Source organism: Schistocerca nitens, chromosome 3 (genome assembly GCF_023898315.1).
Source record: "Schistocerca nitens isolate TAMUIC-IGC-003100 chromosome 3, iqSchNite1.1, whole genome shotgun sequence".
Classification (NCBI taxonomy): Eukaryota; Metazoa; Arthropoda; class Insecta; order Orthoptera; family Acrididae; genus Schistocerca; species Schistocerca nitens.
Genome location: NC_064616.1, coordinates 505452661 through 505468035, shown reverse-complemented (window position 1 = coordinate 505468035; position 15375 = coordinate 505452661). Strand labels below are relative to the sequence as shown.

The 15375-nt window shown below is 37.5% G+C and overlaps 1 protein-coding gene across 1 annotated transcript in view; it reads right to left on the bottom strand.

Moving 5' to 3' along the window:
- Positions 1-15375, bottom strand: part of LOC126249639 (Down syndrome cell adhesion molecule-like protein Dscam2) — a 152804-nt gene that overhangs the window by 105373 nt on the left and 32056 nt on the right. Inside the window, exon 3 of the mRNA XM_049951316.1 lies at positions 8535-8689. Within this exon, the coding sequence (XP_049807273.1) occupies positions 8535-8689 (155 nt within the window). The remainder of the gene's footprint in view (positions 1-8534; positions 8690-15375) is intronic.

Sequence of the window (15375 nt, the reverse complement as noted above, 5' to 3'; positions counted from 1 at the left end):
CTGCCTGGGCAGTTATAAATAAAGAATTACGAAGAAAAGTAAGAAAGGAATCAGTGCCTATTGCACCTAACATACTTAATGAGTTCTTTGTAAATAGTGTTAAAAATATTACTCCCACTGACAATCTCGAGTTAACATATGAACATAGAGTGAGCAACTATACCGCAGATAGAACTAGGGGATTACATTTTAGTTGGAAACAAGTCAAACCTAGGGAAGTGTCTAAACTAATTGCAAAATTGAGTAACTCCAAAACCGAGAATTATTAGGATTTCTCTAATGCAATATTGAAACAAATCTCAGACACAATATTATTAACGTTAACTTCTCATAAATTGCATCCTTGAGGAGGGAATCTTTCCAGATTGTTTAGAAATGACTATCACAGTTCCAATCCACAAGAAAGGGGACAGAGACTGTCCAAATAATTACAGACCAGTTTCGATTGTCCCTATTTTATCAAAAGTCATTGAATATTGCATGAAAACACAACTATTGAAGTACTTTGAAACGAACGAATTATTTAACAATGCTCAGTTTGGATTTAGGACAGGTAAATCAACCATTAAAGCCATAGACAATATCATCAATGACATTGTTACCAATTTTGAGCTACATTTAATTACTTGTATTACACTCTTAGACCTCAGTAAGGCTTTTGACACTATTTCCCATAAGATCTTATTTTCTAAGTTAAAACTATACAGAACAAAGGGCTCACAGTTATCGCTAATAGAATCGTACCTTGATAACAGACAACAAATGGTCATAATTAAGAACCAACTATCAGACATACTTAAAATTGAAACCGGAGTTATTCAAGGATCAGTAATTTGCCCATTTCTCTTTCTAGTGTATATCAACGACCTCCCACATAACTTGCCCGACAAATCAATTCTATATGCTGACGACACCACCTTAATAACATCAGACGGAAATGTGGAAACTTTACAGGACAAAAATACAGACATGGTAGAAAACTCCACCACATGGTTGCAAAGTAATAAATTGGTCTTAAATGGTAATAAAACAGAGACAATATATTTTCATTTGAGTAAGCTGAAACCAGAAGGGACAGTAAACACATCTGTCAAACTGCTAGGAATTTATTTAGACCCGAATTTGAACTGGGGCCAACATACACAACAACTATGCAAGAAACTGTCTTGAGTAATTTTTTTATTGCGCAAACTTAGGACTTGTGTCAGTAAGAGCCAAATGTTAGAGGCATACTATGCCTTTTTCTACTCGCACCTGGTCTGTGGCATAATACTTTGGGGGAACTCTTCAGGGGCTCTGGAAGTTTTTAAGTGGCAGAAGAGGGCAGTTAGTGGTAGAAAGGGCTTACCCGACAATGAATCATGCAGACCAGTATTCAGGGAGCTGAAAATAATGACTCTCTCTGCAGTATTCATATACCAGTGTCTGACAGACATCAAAGAAAACAAGAGTAACTTCACAGTAAGGGGGGAGGTACATTCACACAACACAAGAAATAAACATTACATTGACACATCCCAGGTAAGGCTAAAGAAAACCCAAAACTGCCATAACTACATGGGGATTAAGCTATTCAACAAACTGTCTATAACACTGAGGGAATTGCCAGTACAGCAACTAGGGAAGAAACTAAAAAATTGGCTGATTCTGAATACAACCTACAACATTCTGGAATTCGGAGAAAACTTGAAACGCCTCCAGAATGAATGATGATTATAGCAGGTAGTAAAAATATAGGCGGTATCATATTCTGTGATAAATTTGATCCAAGGAGATGTATAACTATAAATACTTTTCTTTTCTGTATATTTTTTAAAAACTAATTGGTACCTCTAAAAAAACCTGTATGTATGTATTGTATTGTGTTTTGGTACTTTGTATTTTTTGACGCTGTCTATTACAACACTAAGTTGTTTAACGACAATAAAATTTGATTCGATTTGATCTGAATACAGCAAGCTGTTAAGATTTGATAATGAAATAACTTGAGACATAAACTTAGCACCAAAGGAACATTAAATCACTGCACTCATGTGGATAGTTCAGCATCAGTACAGGAATTGCCAGGGGAGTTCAGCATTGGTGCAGAAAGTGCCAGGAGTTGGGGACATGCTTTAGGAAAAAACTCTTGTCTTTGGATGCATACAGTTTGAGATGTGTTTTTTTCTGGGTGCTGTGTTATCTGCCACAGTGAGAGATCATCCACTGGAGCAGTTGGCTGGCTGACACAAACATGTAGTAGTGCATTGCCACAGTCTCATAAGCATACATCTCAAATAGCTATTAAAAATTCTGACTCTGAAACAGAAAAATGACAAAATTTTAATGTATACCGGTATATAAGAAAAATATCATGGAAAACGTATGCCATGCCATTCTTCACCTGAAGGACCAGCCATATTTATCAGTTGCAAAACTGGAAAACCTTTTGATGATGGTGATATTTCTTAATATCCACGGGTCTACTGCCGGTCTACAGTGTCCAACGGGCACAATATTTCGGTGATCATAGATGTCGCCATCATCAGGTGAACTGAAGGACTGAGCTCCTGTGAACGTGCCGGCATGGAGATCCGTATGCTATGGCTGCTCAGAGGGAACTGGGTTTGGTCGCGGCGGCGGCCAATTTAAATACCCCCCGCCCGCGGCGCGCTCCCTCCGCTGTCCGCACCCCGCGCCACAGTCGCGCGGTGGAACAGACTGCGATGGCGTCTGAGATGACGTCGGAGGGATGGCTCTGTCCGCCGTGGTCATCACAACTATACATTTGCTCGATTTACTCTTGATTAACCCAATCGAGCGTGATTTTCTGACAAACAATGTTCAGCGACTGCCGACTTGCTCGGGTACATCAGTCGAGTGTGCCTCTGGTTTTCACAGCATCGATCCTCGATGGTACGCATCGTCTGACCAATATACGACTTGCCACATTGACACGGAATCTGGTACACGCTGGCCTTCCTCAAACCGAGGTCATCTTTGGCACTCCCCACCAGTGCACAAGTTTTATTCGGAGGGCAAAACACAGTTCCGACCCGGTGTTTCTTCAAAATGCGGGCAATTTTCCCCGAGAGTGCGCCTGTATATGGAATAAACGCAGTGCCTACCTCCTCCCTCGTGATTTCATCCATCTCCACGGGTTTTGCTGTAGTGGTTGGGTGGAGAGCACGTTGAATCTGCCACTCTGAGTACCCATTTTTTCGAAATACAGTTCTCAGATGTTCCAATTCCTGCGGTAGACTCTCTGCGTCAGAGATAGTGCGTGCCCTATTTACTAGAGTTTTGAGCACCCCATTCCTCTGTGAAGGGTGGTGGCAGCTGTCTGCGTGCAAATACATATCAGTGTGCGTTGTCTTCCGATACACCCCATGACCTAGGGTGCCGTCAGCCCTTCTCTTGACCAAGACATCAAGGAAAGGTAATTTACCCTCCGTTTCAGTCTCCATAGTGAATTTGATGTTGGGGTGTATGGAGTTTAGATGTGTAAGGAAGTCAAGGAGTTTATCCATACAATGTGGCCAGATGACGGACATGTTGTCCACGTAATGGAAAAAGCAAGTAGGTTTCCATTCGGATGACGACAGGGCTTCCTCCTCGAAGTTCTCCATGTACAAATTCGCTACCACCGATGAGAGTGGGCTACCCATGACGACTCCCTCTGTTTGTTTGTAGTATTCTCCATTAAAAAGAAAATACGTGGAAGTCAAAAAGGAAAAAGTTCAGTGGTCTTCTCGTCAAACTTCTGACTAATCAATTCTAATGACTCTCGCAGGGGTACCCTCGTAAAAAAGGAAACGACGTCAAAACTCACCATGATATCTGACTCATCCAACCTGAAGCTATCAAGGCGTTTAACAAAATCCATCGAATTACGGATTTGATGAGGGCATTTACCCACATAAGGACTTAATTTTCCCGTCAGGTATTTGGCCAACATATATGTAGGTGCCCTGATGTTGCTGACAATGGGGTGTAATGGTACCCCCTCTTTGTGAACCTTCAGGAGTCCATATAGTCTAGGGCTCTAGGCGGTACCGGACCTTGGGGTAACAATTTCTTAGCGTCACCCTCCGGTAAATCTGCATCCTTGAGAAGCAACCTCATCTTGTTCTTCACCTTCTTTGTAGGGTCAACGCTGATCTTCCGGTAGGAATCGTCATTTAGCAGGCTCTGCATCTTATCAGTGTAGTCCTTAAGGGAGACAACAACTGTAGCATTGCCTTTGTCAGCCGGTAAGACAACAATTTCAGAGCACTCCCTCAGATCACGAATGGCCATTACTGGTGATATTTGACTTCATCGACTTGGATTTCGTCAGCTGATTCAGGCGGAAGTCGAGCTGCAACCTGTTCAACAGCACTAACAATTTCTGCGACCGGAGTGATGTAGCTGTGAAAGAGCTCGGACTATCAGACCATCTCTGTCAAATAACAGTAAAATCATGTGTCAAATCATTCCCTGAATCACAAGCCTACAAACTACATCTATCAGAAGAAATCAAAATAAAAGATTTTTCAAAGGAACTAGCAAAACAAAGATGGGATGAAGTGTGTAAGGAAACCAATGTGAGTATGAAATTCTCCACATGATTTAAACTGAACTTTGAAAAGGCATTTCCAAAAGTATATATGTCTGTATCAACATCTCACAAAAACAAATGGATAGCAGCAGGTATTAAGAAGTCATCCCAAAGACTTAAATACCTCAGTACCATGAAAAAGAGTTATAATGATACAGAATTCTTAAATTTCTACCATAGATACAAAAAGATCTATAGGAAAGATTGCTGCAAAAAGTCATTTAATGACAAAATAACATATAATGCAGAGAATAAAAGCAAAGCAGTCTGGGATGTTATAAAAAAGGAAACAGGGAGGGACAAAGAAATGCAGAATAACATACTGCTTAGGGAGGGAGATAAGGTGATAAATGATCCACAACACTTAGTAAACTACGACGGTAATCCCAAAAGTAAGATCTCCTATTTTATATAAGTACATAGACCTGTTTTTTCTACTATGGTTTACATCAGTTTACAGCTTGAACATTTAGCTATTTTTCGATATAATCATCATTTCTGTTGATGCATTTTTGTAGACACTGTGGCAGTTTTTGTATGCCCATGTCATACCAGCTCGCCACCATGCTATTTACAAAGTTGACATGGGCATACAAAAACTGCCATGGCACCTGCAAAAATGCATTGACAGAAATGGTGATTATGTCAAAGAATACCTAAATGTACAAGCTGTAAACTGATGTAAACCATTGTTGAAATAAACAGGTCTATGTACTTACAAAAAAATAGGAGACCTTACTTTTGGGATTACCCTCGTATGTAAATGAGCATTTTTCAAGTATTGTAAAGACATTACAGCAAAATTTCCCCAAAACAAATATAACACTGGTAAATAATGTTGCACTAAATACAATGATGTTACTTCCAACCACAGAGAATGAAGTCAATAAAACTGTTCAAAAACTAAAAAATAAAAAGTAGGTAGGCTTAGATGAAGTACCAATGTGTGTACAGAAACAATGCAAGAGATTATACAAGGTTCCTTAACAAATATAATAATGAATCCTTCACATCAGGGACATTTCCAGAGCAGTTAAAACAGGCAAGAGTTGTAACTTTGCTTAAGAAAGGTAATGCAAAAGACGTAGAAAATTACCAGCCTATTTCCCCACTGTCCCTATTCTCAAAAATAATAGAAGCAATTATGAAAGACAGATTAATGAATTACCTAAATAAATACAATCTTTTAAGCAAACCACAGTTTGGTTTCTGAAGTGGTAAAAATATGGAGTCAGCCATAGTAGAATTGACAAAGGTTGTACTCGATGCTCTTGACAAAGATGAGTGTGTTGCAGGCATATTTTTGGATCTTTCTAAGGCCTTTGATACAGTTGACCACAAGATTGTATTAAATAAATTAGAAGCATTAAGAATAAATAAGAGGGGTAGCAAATGACTGGTTTGGATCATACCTAGCAGATAGCATGCAAAGAGTAGAGATAACACATACTTTGAATAGATCTAAACATTTAGTAAAATACTTATCAGAACCAGAATACGTCAATATAGGGGTTCTGCAAGGTGGCATATTAGGACCAATACTATTCCTGATATACATCAATGACTTTCCCTGCAGTACTAATCATGGTGAAAAAATTCTCTTTGCTGACAACAGCAATAATACAGTCACAGAGAAAACAAGAGAACTCCTTGCAGAGGAAGAAAATGAAGCTCTCAAGGAAGTTTACGATTGGTCAGTAAGCAATAAACTGACATTGAACATGAAGAAAACTAATGCCATGAATTTCAGTTTGAAGAGGCAAAATGACAATGTTAAATTAAATGTAGATGGCACTTGTATTGACTGTGTAACAAATGCAAAATTTCAACTAATGAATATTGATTCTCAGTTGAAGTGGTGTGAACACACAAAGGTACTTGCAAACAGAATGTCATCAGCATGTTATGCCCTTAGAATGCTATCAACAGTATGTAACGTGCAGTGTCTGTTAGTTACATACTATTCATATGTACACTCAGTTCTTAGTTATGGCATCATTTTTTGGGGAACAAATGCACAAAATATGAACACAGTTTTCAAACTGAAGTGTAGTGAGTGAAGTGTTATGAAACAATGTGTGTTTAGTTTGTGTAGTGACTGATTGTGAGATATGAGTCAACAGTGTGGCATTGAGTAAATCTAATGATTGTCTCTAAGTAGAAGTTTGTAAGTATATGTGTGTATGAGTTAGCTCATTTTAAATTGGTCTAAACTTGTAAATACTTTGACATGTCCTATATCCTTGTAAAAAGTGATCTGCAGAAGAATAAAGCTACTACTACTACTACTACTACTACTACTACTACATTACTGTTATATTTCTACACCTGTATTATTACAAAGAAAATGTTCTGTCTATGTATTAATGGTACTTGAAACAAGAACTTTCTCACTGGCACTTATAACCAGTCAGCTTCCAAGTATGAAACTTTGAATGTTTTCAACTGATTATTTATTTTCTAATTTGTCTCATTACTTTTTGCAGTGAAGATGTAGGCAGTAAAGTTCTGTTGTTTCACAATACCTACACAAGCTTTGGATACAAATAAGTTACACACAAAAAGAGATACATTGTTTCCCTAGTCTTCTGACAAATGTGAAATCTGGCATTTAGAACTATTCCCATTTCCACTCATCAATTATTCACGATTTTTGTGATAAAATCATCTCAGTATTTGTCCCAGACAATTAACAGAAATCAAATCAAACAAAAAAAAAAAATGTTTGTTCTACCTGCAGTTTGTAGTTCGTTCCTCCAGCAAGTGACTTCAGTTTCTAAATCACACACAGAGTATTATACAAAAAGAAAGAAGAGAAGGAATACCCCTTGTATGAGTAACCTCATTTGTCATTTACAAAAATATCACTGGACAATTAATTGAATATTAGTTTACAACTTATTAAATTGAATATTTGTTTACAACTTATTAAATCGAATATTAGTTTACAACTTATTAAAATATGCTTGATAAGTAAATTATATAATGTCACACTATTATTCATTACCATGCCTACACCATTCATATAACATATAACTTTAAAATTGTTGTGAATTCATGCAAATAAGCAATGAAGTATTTAAAAAGTGTCTGTTTCATCAGATTTAACATATGTATGTCCAGTCAATTTCCAATGAAACAATTGGAAGATTTAAAATGAAATTTCTTTGTGTGAGTTTCAGACTATCACATCCTGTTGGGAGTAAAACAAACTGTCAGCCTGATGCCTTAGGTTACTGTTCTGAAGCAATGTACATTTTTCTCAAGGTGTTCATATTGCAAACATGAAGTTGTCATATAGATAGCATAGCTTTGGTATTACTGACATATAACTTGTTTAAAATTTTGCTGGATGTATTAGGAGTCCGAAAGTAGCACCAAAACAAAGAAGATTGCCCTCTGTTATGAAATGAAATTGTTTGTGTGACAATACAGGAGGCTGTGATCTACAAAAACTTCACAGTTCCTTGAGCTCTCAGTAATGCAAATTAATATTTCCATAGATAATAAGGAAAAGGAAAGAGACACAAGATATTGAGATCCACATAAACACAAGTTATTCATAATCCCAACAAATGAGTGACAACTAGTGTCTGGGCTGGAGTATACATAAGTGTAATAGCATGTTTCATCATCTTACTTAACTATACATTAAGTCCTTTGTAATTCAAGATAAATTGTAGATCTGTGTTTAGCCTCTCCAAATTTCATTTGTCAGCATTTTTTATCTATCCCATTACCTTTAGAGGAGAAAGGATTGGTCAATATTTATGTGTTAATATCTGGCCTGCTGCCAGATGTTCTATGCCAGAAATTTTAATACCTTATACTTACTTAACAGCTCCATTTAATTTAGATCTTTTACTTGATATCTTTAAAATATAAGAGTCTTTTATGATACAGATGAGCTAAACTTTACACATTTTTTTAGGTTCCTGCTAAATATGAAACTTACCTTGTACTGCAACATAGTAGGTGATTTTATCTTTCCCATACATATTTTCTGCTGAACATGAATAATTTCCAGCATCAGTGCTCTGTACTGGACTAATCTGCAGTAACCAAGCATCAATTATTTGTGTACGACTATCCTCTTCAATTGGGTTTCCACTAGAAGCAAGGTATCAATTATAATATTGAAGCAAGTGAAGATAAAAAATTGAAATTTTGCAAGAAATGGACCATATATGTTTATCTTGAATTATGATGTAATATGTATATCAGGGTATATCACTTTTCATCAAACAGAGGAGGCTATGAGCAGCAGACAGACATGTAGAATAAGTGGAAAATTAGTTAGCTTCCATCAAGGCATTTCCATCAATACGAATTTGTGCCAAACATTTTATGAAACGTACTCACAAGATATCAGCTTTCAAAATGTGTTCCTGTACATAAAAACAAAAATAGATAAAAAGTAACTGTTTCCTTTCATAATTTTTTCAATGAAATAGTGTAAGTTTGATACAGAAACAGCCAAAGTTGTAAGATTCACTTTGTTATTTAATTGCTGGCTAGTTTTGGGTTACCTGAACCCATTTTCAGATCATCCTGATCAATAAAGCAATATTTTCTGAAATAGCATATAAACCATGTCAAGATTATTTTTATGTGTAAAAAAATACTAACCTTGATTTTGTTATATGCTTATGTATAATCTTGGCATGGTTTATTGTTGTTTTGGAAAATATTGCTTTGTCTGTCATGATGATTTGAAAATGGTTTCAGGTAGCTTGAAACTGGTCATCTATTAACAAAAAGTGATTCTTGCAACTTTGGCTGCTGTTTCTATATCACACTATTAACAGGAATTACTGTCATGGAATTAATCCAGCATGCTGGAAATCCATAGAACATTTTAAGGCATGTTAAAATAAAAAGTAAATAATTAGTCCTACTGGGCATGCCATGATCCTATCTTCCTGGCAATAATTATCACATAAGAGTTTTTGTTATATCTACAAGTGAAAACATACTGGTAGATAGCAATATCTTAAAATATTAGTACAAAAATATATATAAATGGTGAAATGTATCTCATTTTGTAATGATTTCATTAGCACAGCTGTAAGATCATCTAAATCCAGTGGTACATGCTACAGGAAAAGCATTGTGAAACTAGGTTTGGTTTACTGTTTAAATTACAGGACTACTTATTCTAAGAAGTCTAGAAACTTATTGCTGCTTACACACATGTCTCATGAAATGATTGTTATAATAAAATCTGATAAATTCCAGCTCATACGTACAACTGCTGATTGTAGTTTGCATGGGGTACACAGATGGAGCCTACATCTACATATATACTTTGCAAGATATTAAAACAATGTGGAGCAGTTACAGCTGATGTTCTGAGTTACATCTGTAATGCATCACTAACTCAAGGCATTTTCCCAGACAGGTTAAAATATGCCATTGTCAAGCCTCTCTACAGAAAAGGAGACACCACAGATGCCAATAATTACCAGCCCGTATCCTTGCTCACAGCATTTTCCAAATTTGTTTAGAAAGTAATGTACTCAAGAGTGGTTAGCCATCTCAGCAGTAATGGGATACTTAGTAAATCACAGTTTGTATTCAAAAAAAGGTGTTCTACCGAGACAGAAATATACAATTTCACTGCCCACATAATAGAGTCTTTAAATAGTAAAATGTCACCAATAGGAATTTTATGTGACTTATTCAAGCCTTTTGATTGTGTGGACCGTGACATAATGTGCAGAAATTACAATTCTATGGTATAAATGGAATAGCATATGAGTGGTTTAAGTCATATCTACAGGACAGGAAGCAAAAAGTTTCTGTATATGGTTTAAGTGATTTAAGGAAGTTTCCCACTTCATCCAACTGGGATGAAATTACATTAGGTGTTCCACATAGTTTGATCATGGGTCTCCTTCTGTTCTCGATATATGTGAATGACCTCCCTTCTTATCTGAAACAAGAAGCTAAACTGACACTGCTGATGATACAAGCATAATTATTAATCCAGCGAATGAAACTACAACAGAAAATGATACAAATAATCTCTTTGGAAAAGTTACTAATTGGCTTTCTGCCAGTGGGCTTGCTCTGAACTTTGAAAACACAGCACATACAATTTTCTACTGCAAGGAGTACAGTTCCTTCAATAAATATAACACGTCAACAGAAGTCAGTAACCAGTGTAGAGCATACTAAGTTTTTGGGTGTACATATAGATGAGAATCATAAATGGAAAATTCATATTTTGGATCTCCTAAAGTGACTAGGTTCAGCAACTTTTGCAATCAGAGTCATTGCTAATTTTGAGGATATAGAAATTAGCAAGCTAACATACTTTGCATACTTTCACTCTTTGATGTTAAGTGGAATAGTGTAATGGTGTAACTCAACACTTAGGCAGAAAGTATTCACTACTCAAAAGAAAGTGGTTAGAATAATATGTGGGGCTCTCAGTCACACATCTTTTAGGCACCTGTTTAAAAGGTTGGGAATTCTTACAACAGCCTCACAGTACATTTACTGAGTAATGAAATTTGTTCTCAACAACATGGACCAGTTTAAAAACAACAGTGACATTCATGATTATAATACCAGAAGAAAGAAAGACTTACACTATCCTCTACTTAACCTATCTTTGGCACAGAAAGGGTTAAAAATATGCTGCTGTAAAACTTCTCGCTAAATTACCAGATGAAATAAAATTTCTGACAGACAGTAGTAACAGTTTCAAAAATAAATTGAAATCATATCTCCTTGACAACTCCTTCTATACCATAGATAAATTTTTGAATAGGAATAAATAAATCTATAGGTATAATATATGCATTATGTGCCATTTAAGGGCTTGGGATAGGTAACAAAAATTTTAAGCTCCCCCCATTTAAAAAAAAAAAAAAAAAAAAAAAAAAAAAAAAAAAAAAAAAAAAAAGAAAAGAAAACCTTCATTCATGAGTGTATTTCTTATGCACTTGACACATTTCACATCATAACAGTTACCGTGAGATTGATCAATGGAACATGTAGCTAACTACCAATCCATCATTTGGTTCATGGCAGAGGGGTACCCTGTTCCACCACTAGTCATTTCCTTTCCTGTTCCACTTCCAAATAGAACAAGGGCTAAAAAAACTTACTTTATGTCTCCATAAAAGCCTGTTGTCTCCTATTATCATGGTCATTACATGAAATGTGTGTTGGTAGGTATAAAATCATTTTGCAGTCAGCCTCAAATGCCAGTTCTCTAAATTCTCTCAACAGTGTTCCTTAAAAAGAATGTCACCTTACCTGCAGTGAGTTCCTGAAGCATCTCTGTGACACTTGTTGTTGTTTGAACCTAATGGTAAGAAAACTATTAGCCCAACTCTGAATTGTTTTGATGTTTTCCTGGTGTCAATCACAAACACTCAAATGGTACTCAACAATGGGTTGCACTAGTGTTCTGTACGTGGTCTCCTTTACAGATCAACCACACTTTCCTAAAGTTTCCCCAATATACTGCAGTCAAACATTTGCATTCCCTACTATGATCCTTATGTCCTCATTACACTTCATATTGCTTTATAATATTATGCCTAGGTATTTAATCAATGTGACTGTCAAGCAGCAAACTATTAATTCTGTATTCAAACATTATAGGTTTGTTTTTCCTACTAATATGCATTAACTTACATGTTTCTAGATTTAGAGCTAGCTGTCATTCATCACATCAACTAAAAATTTTTTCTAAGCCATCTTGTATCCTCCTACACACACTCAATGATGACACCTTTCCATACACCACAGTATCATCAGCAAACAGGTGCAGACTGTTGCTTACCATATGAGTCAGATCATTTATGTATACGGTAAATAACAGCACTCTTATCGCACTTCCTGGGCCCTCCTGATGATAACACTTGCTCTGATGAACACTTGCCATCAAGCACAGTATACTAAGTTCTGTTACTTAAGAAGTCATTGAGACACAATTCTTTGAACTTAATCCATATGCTTGAACCTTTGTCACCAGCTGACTGGATAACACCACACCAAATGATTTATGGAAATCTAGGAATATGGAATCTTTCTGTTGCCCTTCATCCAAACTCCATAGGATATATTGTCAGAAAAGTGCAACTTGAGTTTCACATGAGTGATTCTTCCTAAAATCATGGTGATTCATGGACAGAAGCTTTTTCCTCTCAAGGAAATTTATTACATTTGAACTCAGAAGATGTTCAAGGATTCTGCAGCAAACCAATGTTAAGGACATTCATCTGTAATTTTGTGGGTCCATTGGTTTACTCTTCTTGTATACACAAGTCACCTTCACTTTTTTCCAGTCACCAGGACTCTGCACTGGGTGAGCGATTCACAGTAAATGCAAGCTAAGTAAGTTGTCAATGCTGTTGGGTGCTCTTTGCAAAATCGAATTTGGATTCCATCCAGACCTGGTGCCTTATTTGCTTTCAATTCCTTCAGTTGTTCCTCTGCACTGGAGATGCTTATTACTAAGTGCTCCATATGAGTGTCTGTGCAATGGTCAAACAATGGTATGTTTGCATGGTTCTCTTGTGTGAACAATTTCTTAAATGTGAAATTTAAAATTTTGGCTTTACTTTTCCCATCTTCTATTACCCCATCAGATGGGGGCAAACTCCTGCAAAACAAATTGAGGGCCATTATCAGAGACCAGCATTGCTGGAAGTCCTTCAATGGAAAATTTTTTCGACAGGGCTGCCACGGTGGCATAGGCTGAGGTTGATGGGCCACAAACAACATATGGAAACCAACAGAAAGCTCCAATTACTATTAGCCAGTATGCATTAAGGAAAGGGCTAGAAAAATCAATGTGGTGACACTCCCTGGCCTGCAAAGGTTGCAGCTACAGAGACAGCACTGCCCATGGAGCAGCTTACTGTGATATGGATTGAGAACATGCTCTAACCAAACAAATGATGTCACCATCCAAACCAGGCCAAGAAACACAGTGGAAGGCTAATGCCTTGGTATGTGACACACCCCAGTGATCAGTGTGCAGCAATTGCAGGATTTTCGAATGGAGAGCCGAGGGAACCACTACGTGAGGAGCTAAATAGTCCATATCAAGGAGCAGAACACCATCCATGATAGAGAAACAATTCTGAAACACACAGCAGCTATGGAGGGGGTCAGATGCCTGCCATGGAGGCACCTCAGGCCAGCCATATTCTATGAAATGTACCGCTTTTCATAAAATTGTATCAGCATGACCTGAACACTAGTGATTGGAAAACCACCGACAGTTTGTTCAGCACATTCATCAATGCGGAAACAGAGTAACACCTCCCAATCAAAAACTGGGTTCAGATGGACTGGAAGATAGGAGAGCACATCAACATTTGCATGTTTAGCCCTGGGGTGGAAGTGAATCCTGTAGCTGTACTGAGAGAGGAACAGTGCCTAACATTGAAGGCAATATGCTAGTTTGTGTGGTAATGCCGCTGAGGGGTTAAACCATGAATCTACCGGCTTATGATGAGGTGGAATTTTACACCATAGTGGAAAACATGAAAATACTTTAAGGCATAAACCATTGGCAAGTGCTTCTTTCACTATTTGTGAATATCTCGTGTCAACCAAACTAAGGGTCTTTGACATGTATGGAATAGGCTACTCAGAGCCATCAGAATATTTATGAGCTAACTCTGCCCCCAGCACATGATGGGATGAATCTATTGCTAACACTAGATGCTGACACAGTTGGTAGTGCAGATAGTAACATAGACTTCAGTTTGGGAAACGCCATTTCACATGCTTGCGACCACTGGAAAGACATCTCCCTATGCAGCAAGTCAGTAATGGTTGTGCGACCAATGTTGATGATAAACAACCTTAACTAAAAAAACCTGGAGTTCCTTCACCAGCACAGGACACATAAGAGGAACAATGGCAGAGACATTCAGATGAAGGCGTTTGATACCAGCACTAGAGACCTTGAACCAAAAATAAACAACAGAAGGGTGAAAAAACTGGCACTTTTCCAAATTACACTTTAACGTACTGCAATATCGAAAAGAGCATATGTAAGTTGTTGAGATGTTCGTCAGTGGAGCAGCTGGAGACCACAATATCATCAAGATAGTTGGCACAGACAGGCACAGACCTCATGAGTTCTTCGAGAAAATGTTGAAAAATAATTGAGGCCCTGGCCTTGCCAAATGGTAACTGCAGGTATTGATACATGCCAAAATGCATGTTAATGAACAAGAGGCGTTGAGAATCAACACCAACAGGAAGCTACAAATATACATCAGAGAGGTCAACCTAGGAAAAATACTGACCACTACTGAGCTTAGCAAAAAGTTCGTCTGGGCGTGGCAATGGATACATGTCTGTGATTGTGATAGACTGAGCATTGACAGAAACTCTGAAATCACCACAAAGGCATAACCACCCCACTGGCTTCTTGACAATATTGGGTGATGCTGGAGGCCATGAGCCTGTTGACCTCCATGTTCACTCGGTCATGGAGCACTATTCCCACTGTGCGAGCCCAAAAGAAATGGGGTCTGGCTGAAGGTTTCATGGTGATGTGGGCTTTGAAATTATTGGCACAATCCAAACCCACAGAAAACATGGTGGAAGATTCAGAGCACAAAGAGCTGAGTTATGTATAGGGCACTTGATCAGAGACAAGATTAACTTCATCGGAAACAGTAAACCCAAAATGGTTAAAGGCGTACAAACCAAACAAATTTCCAGTCTGTGCAGCGTTCACCACCAGAAAAGTCAGTGATGTACCATAGATTTATAGTGACTGGGGCTGAGAAACTATATAAAATCTGAATGCT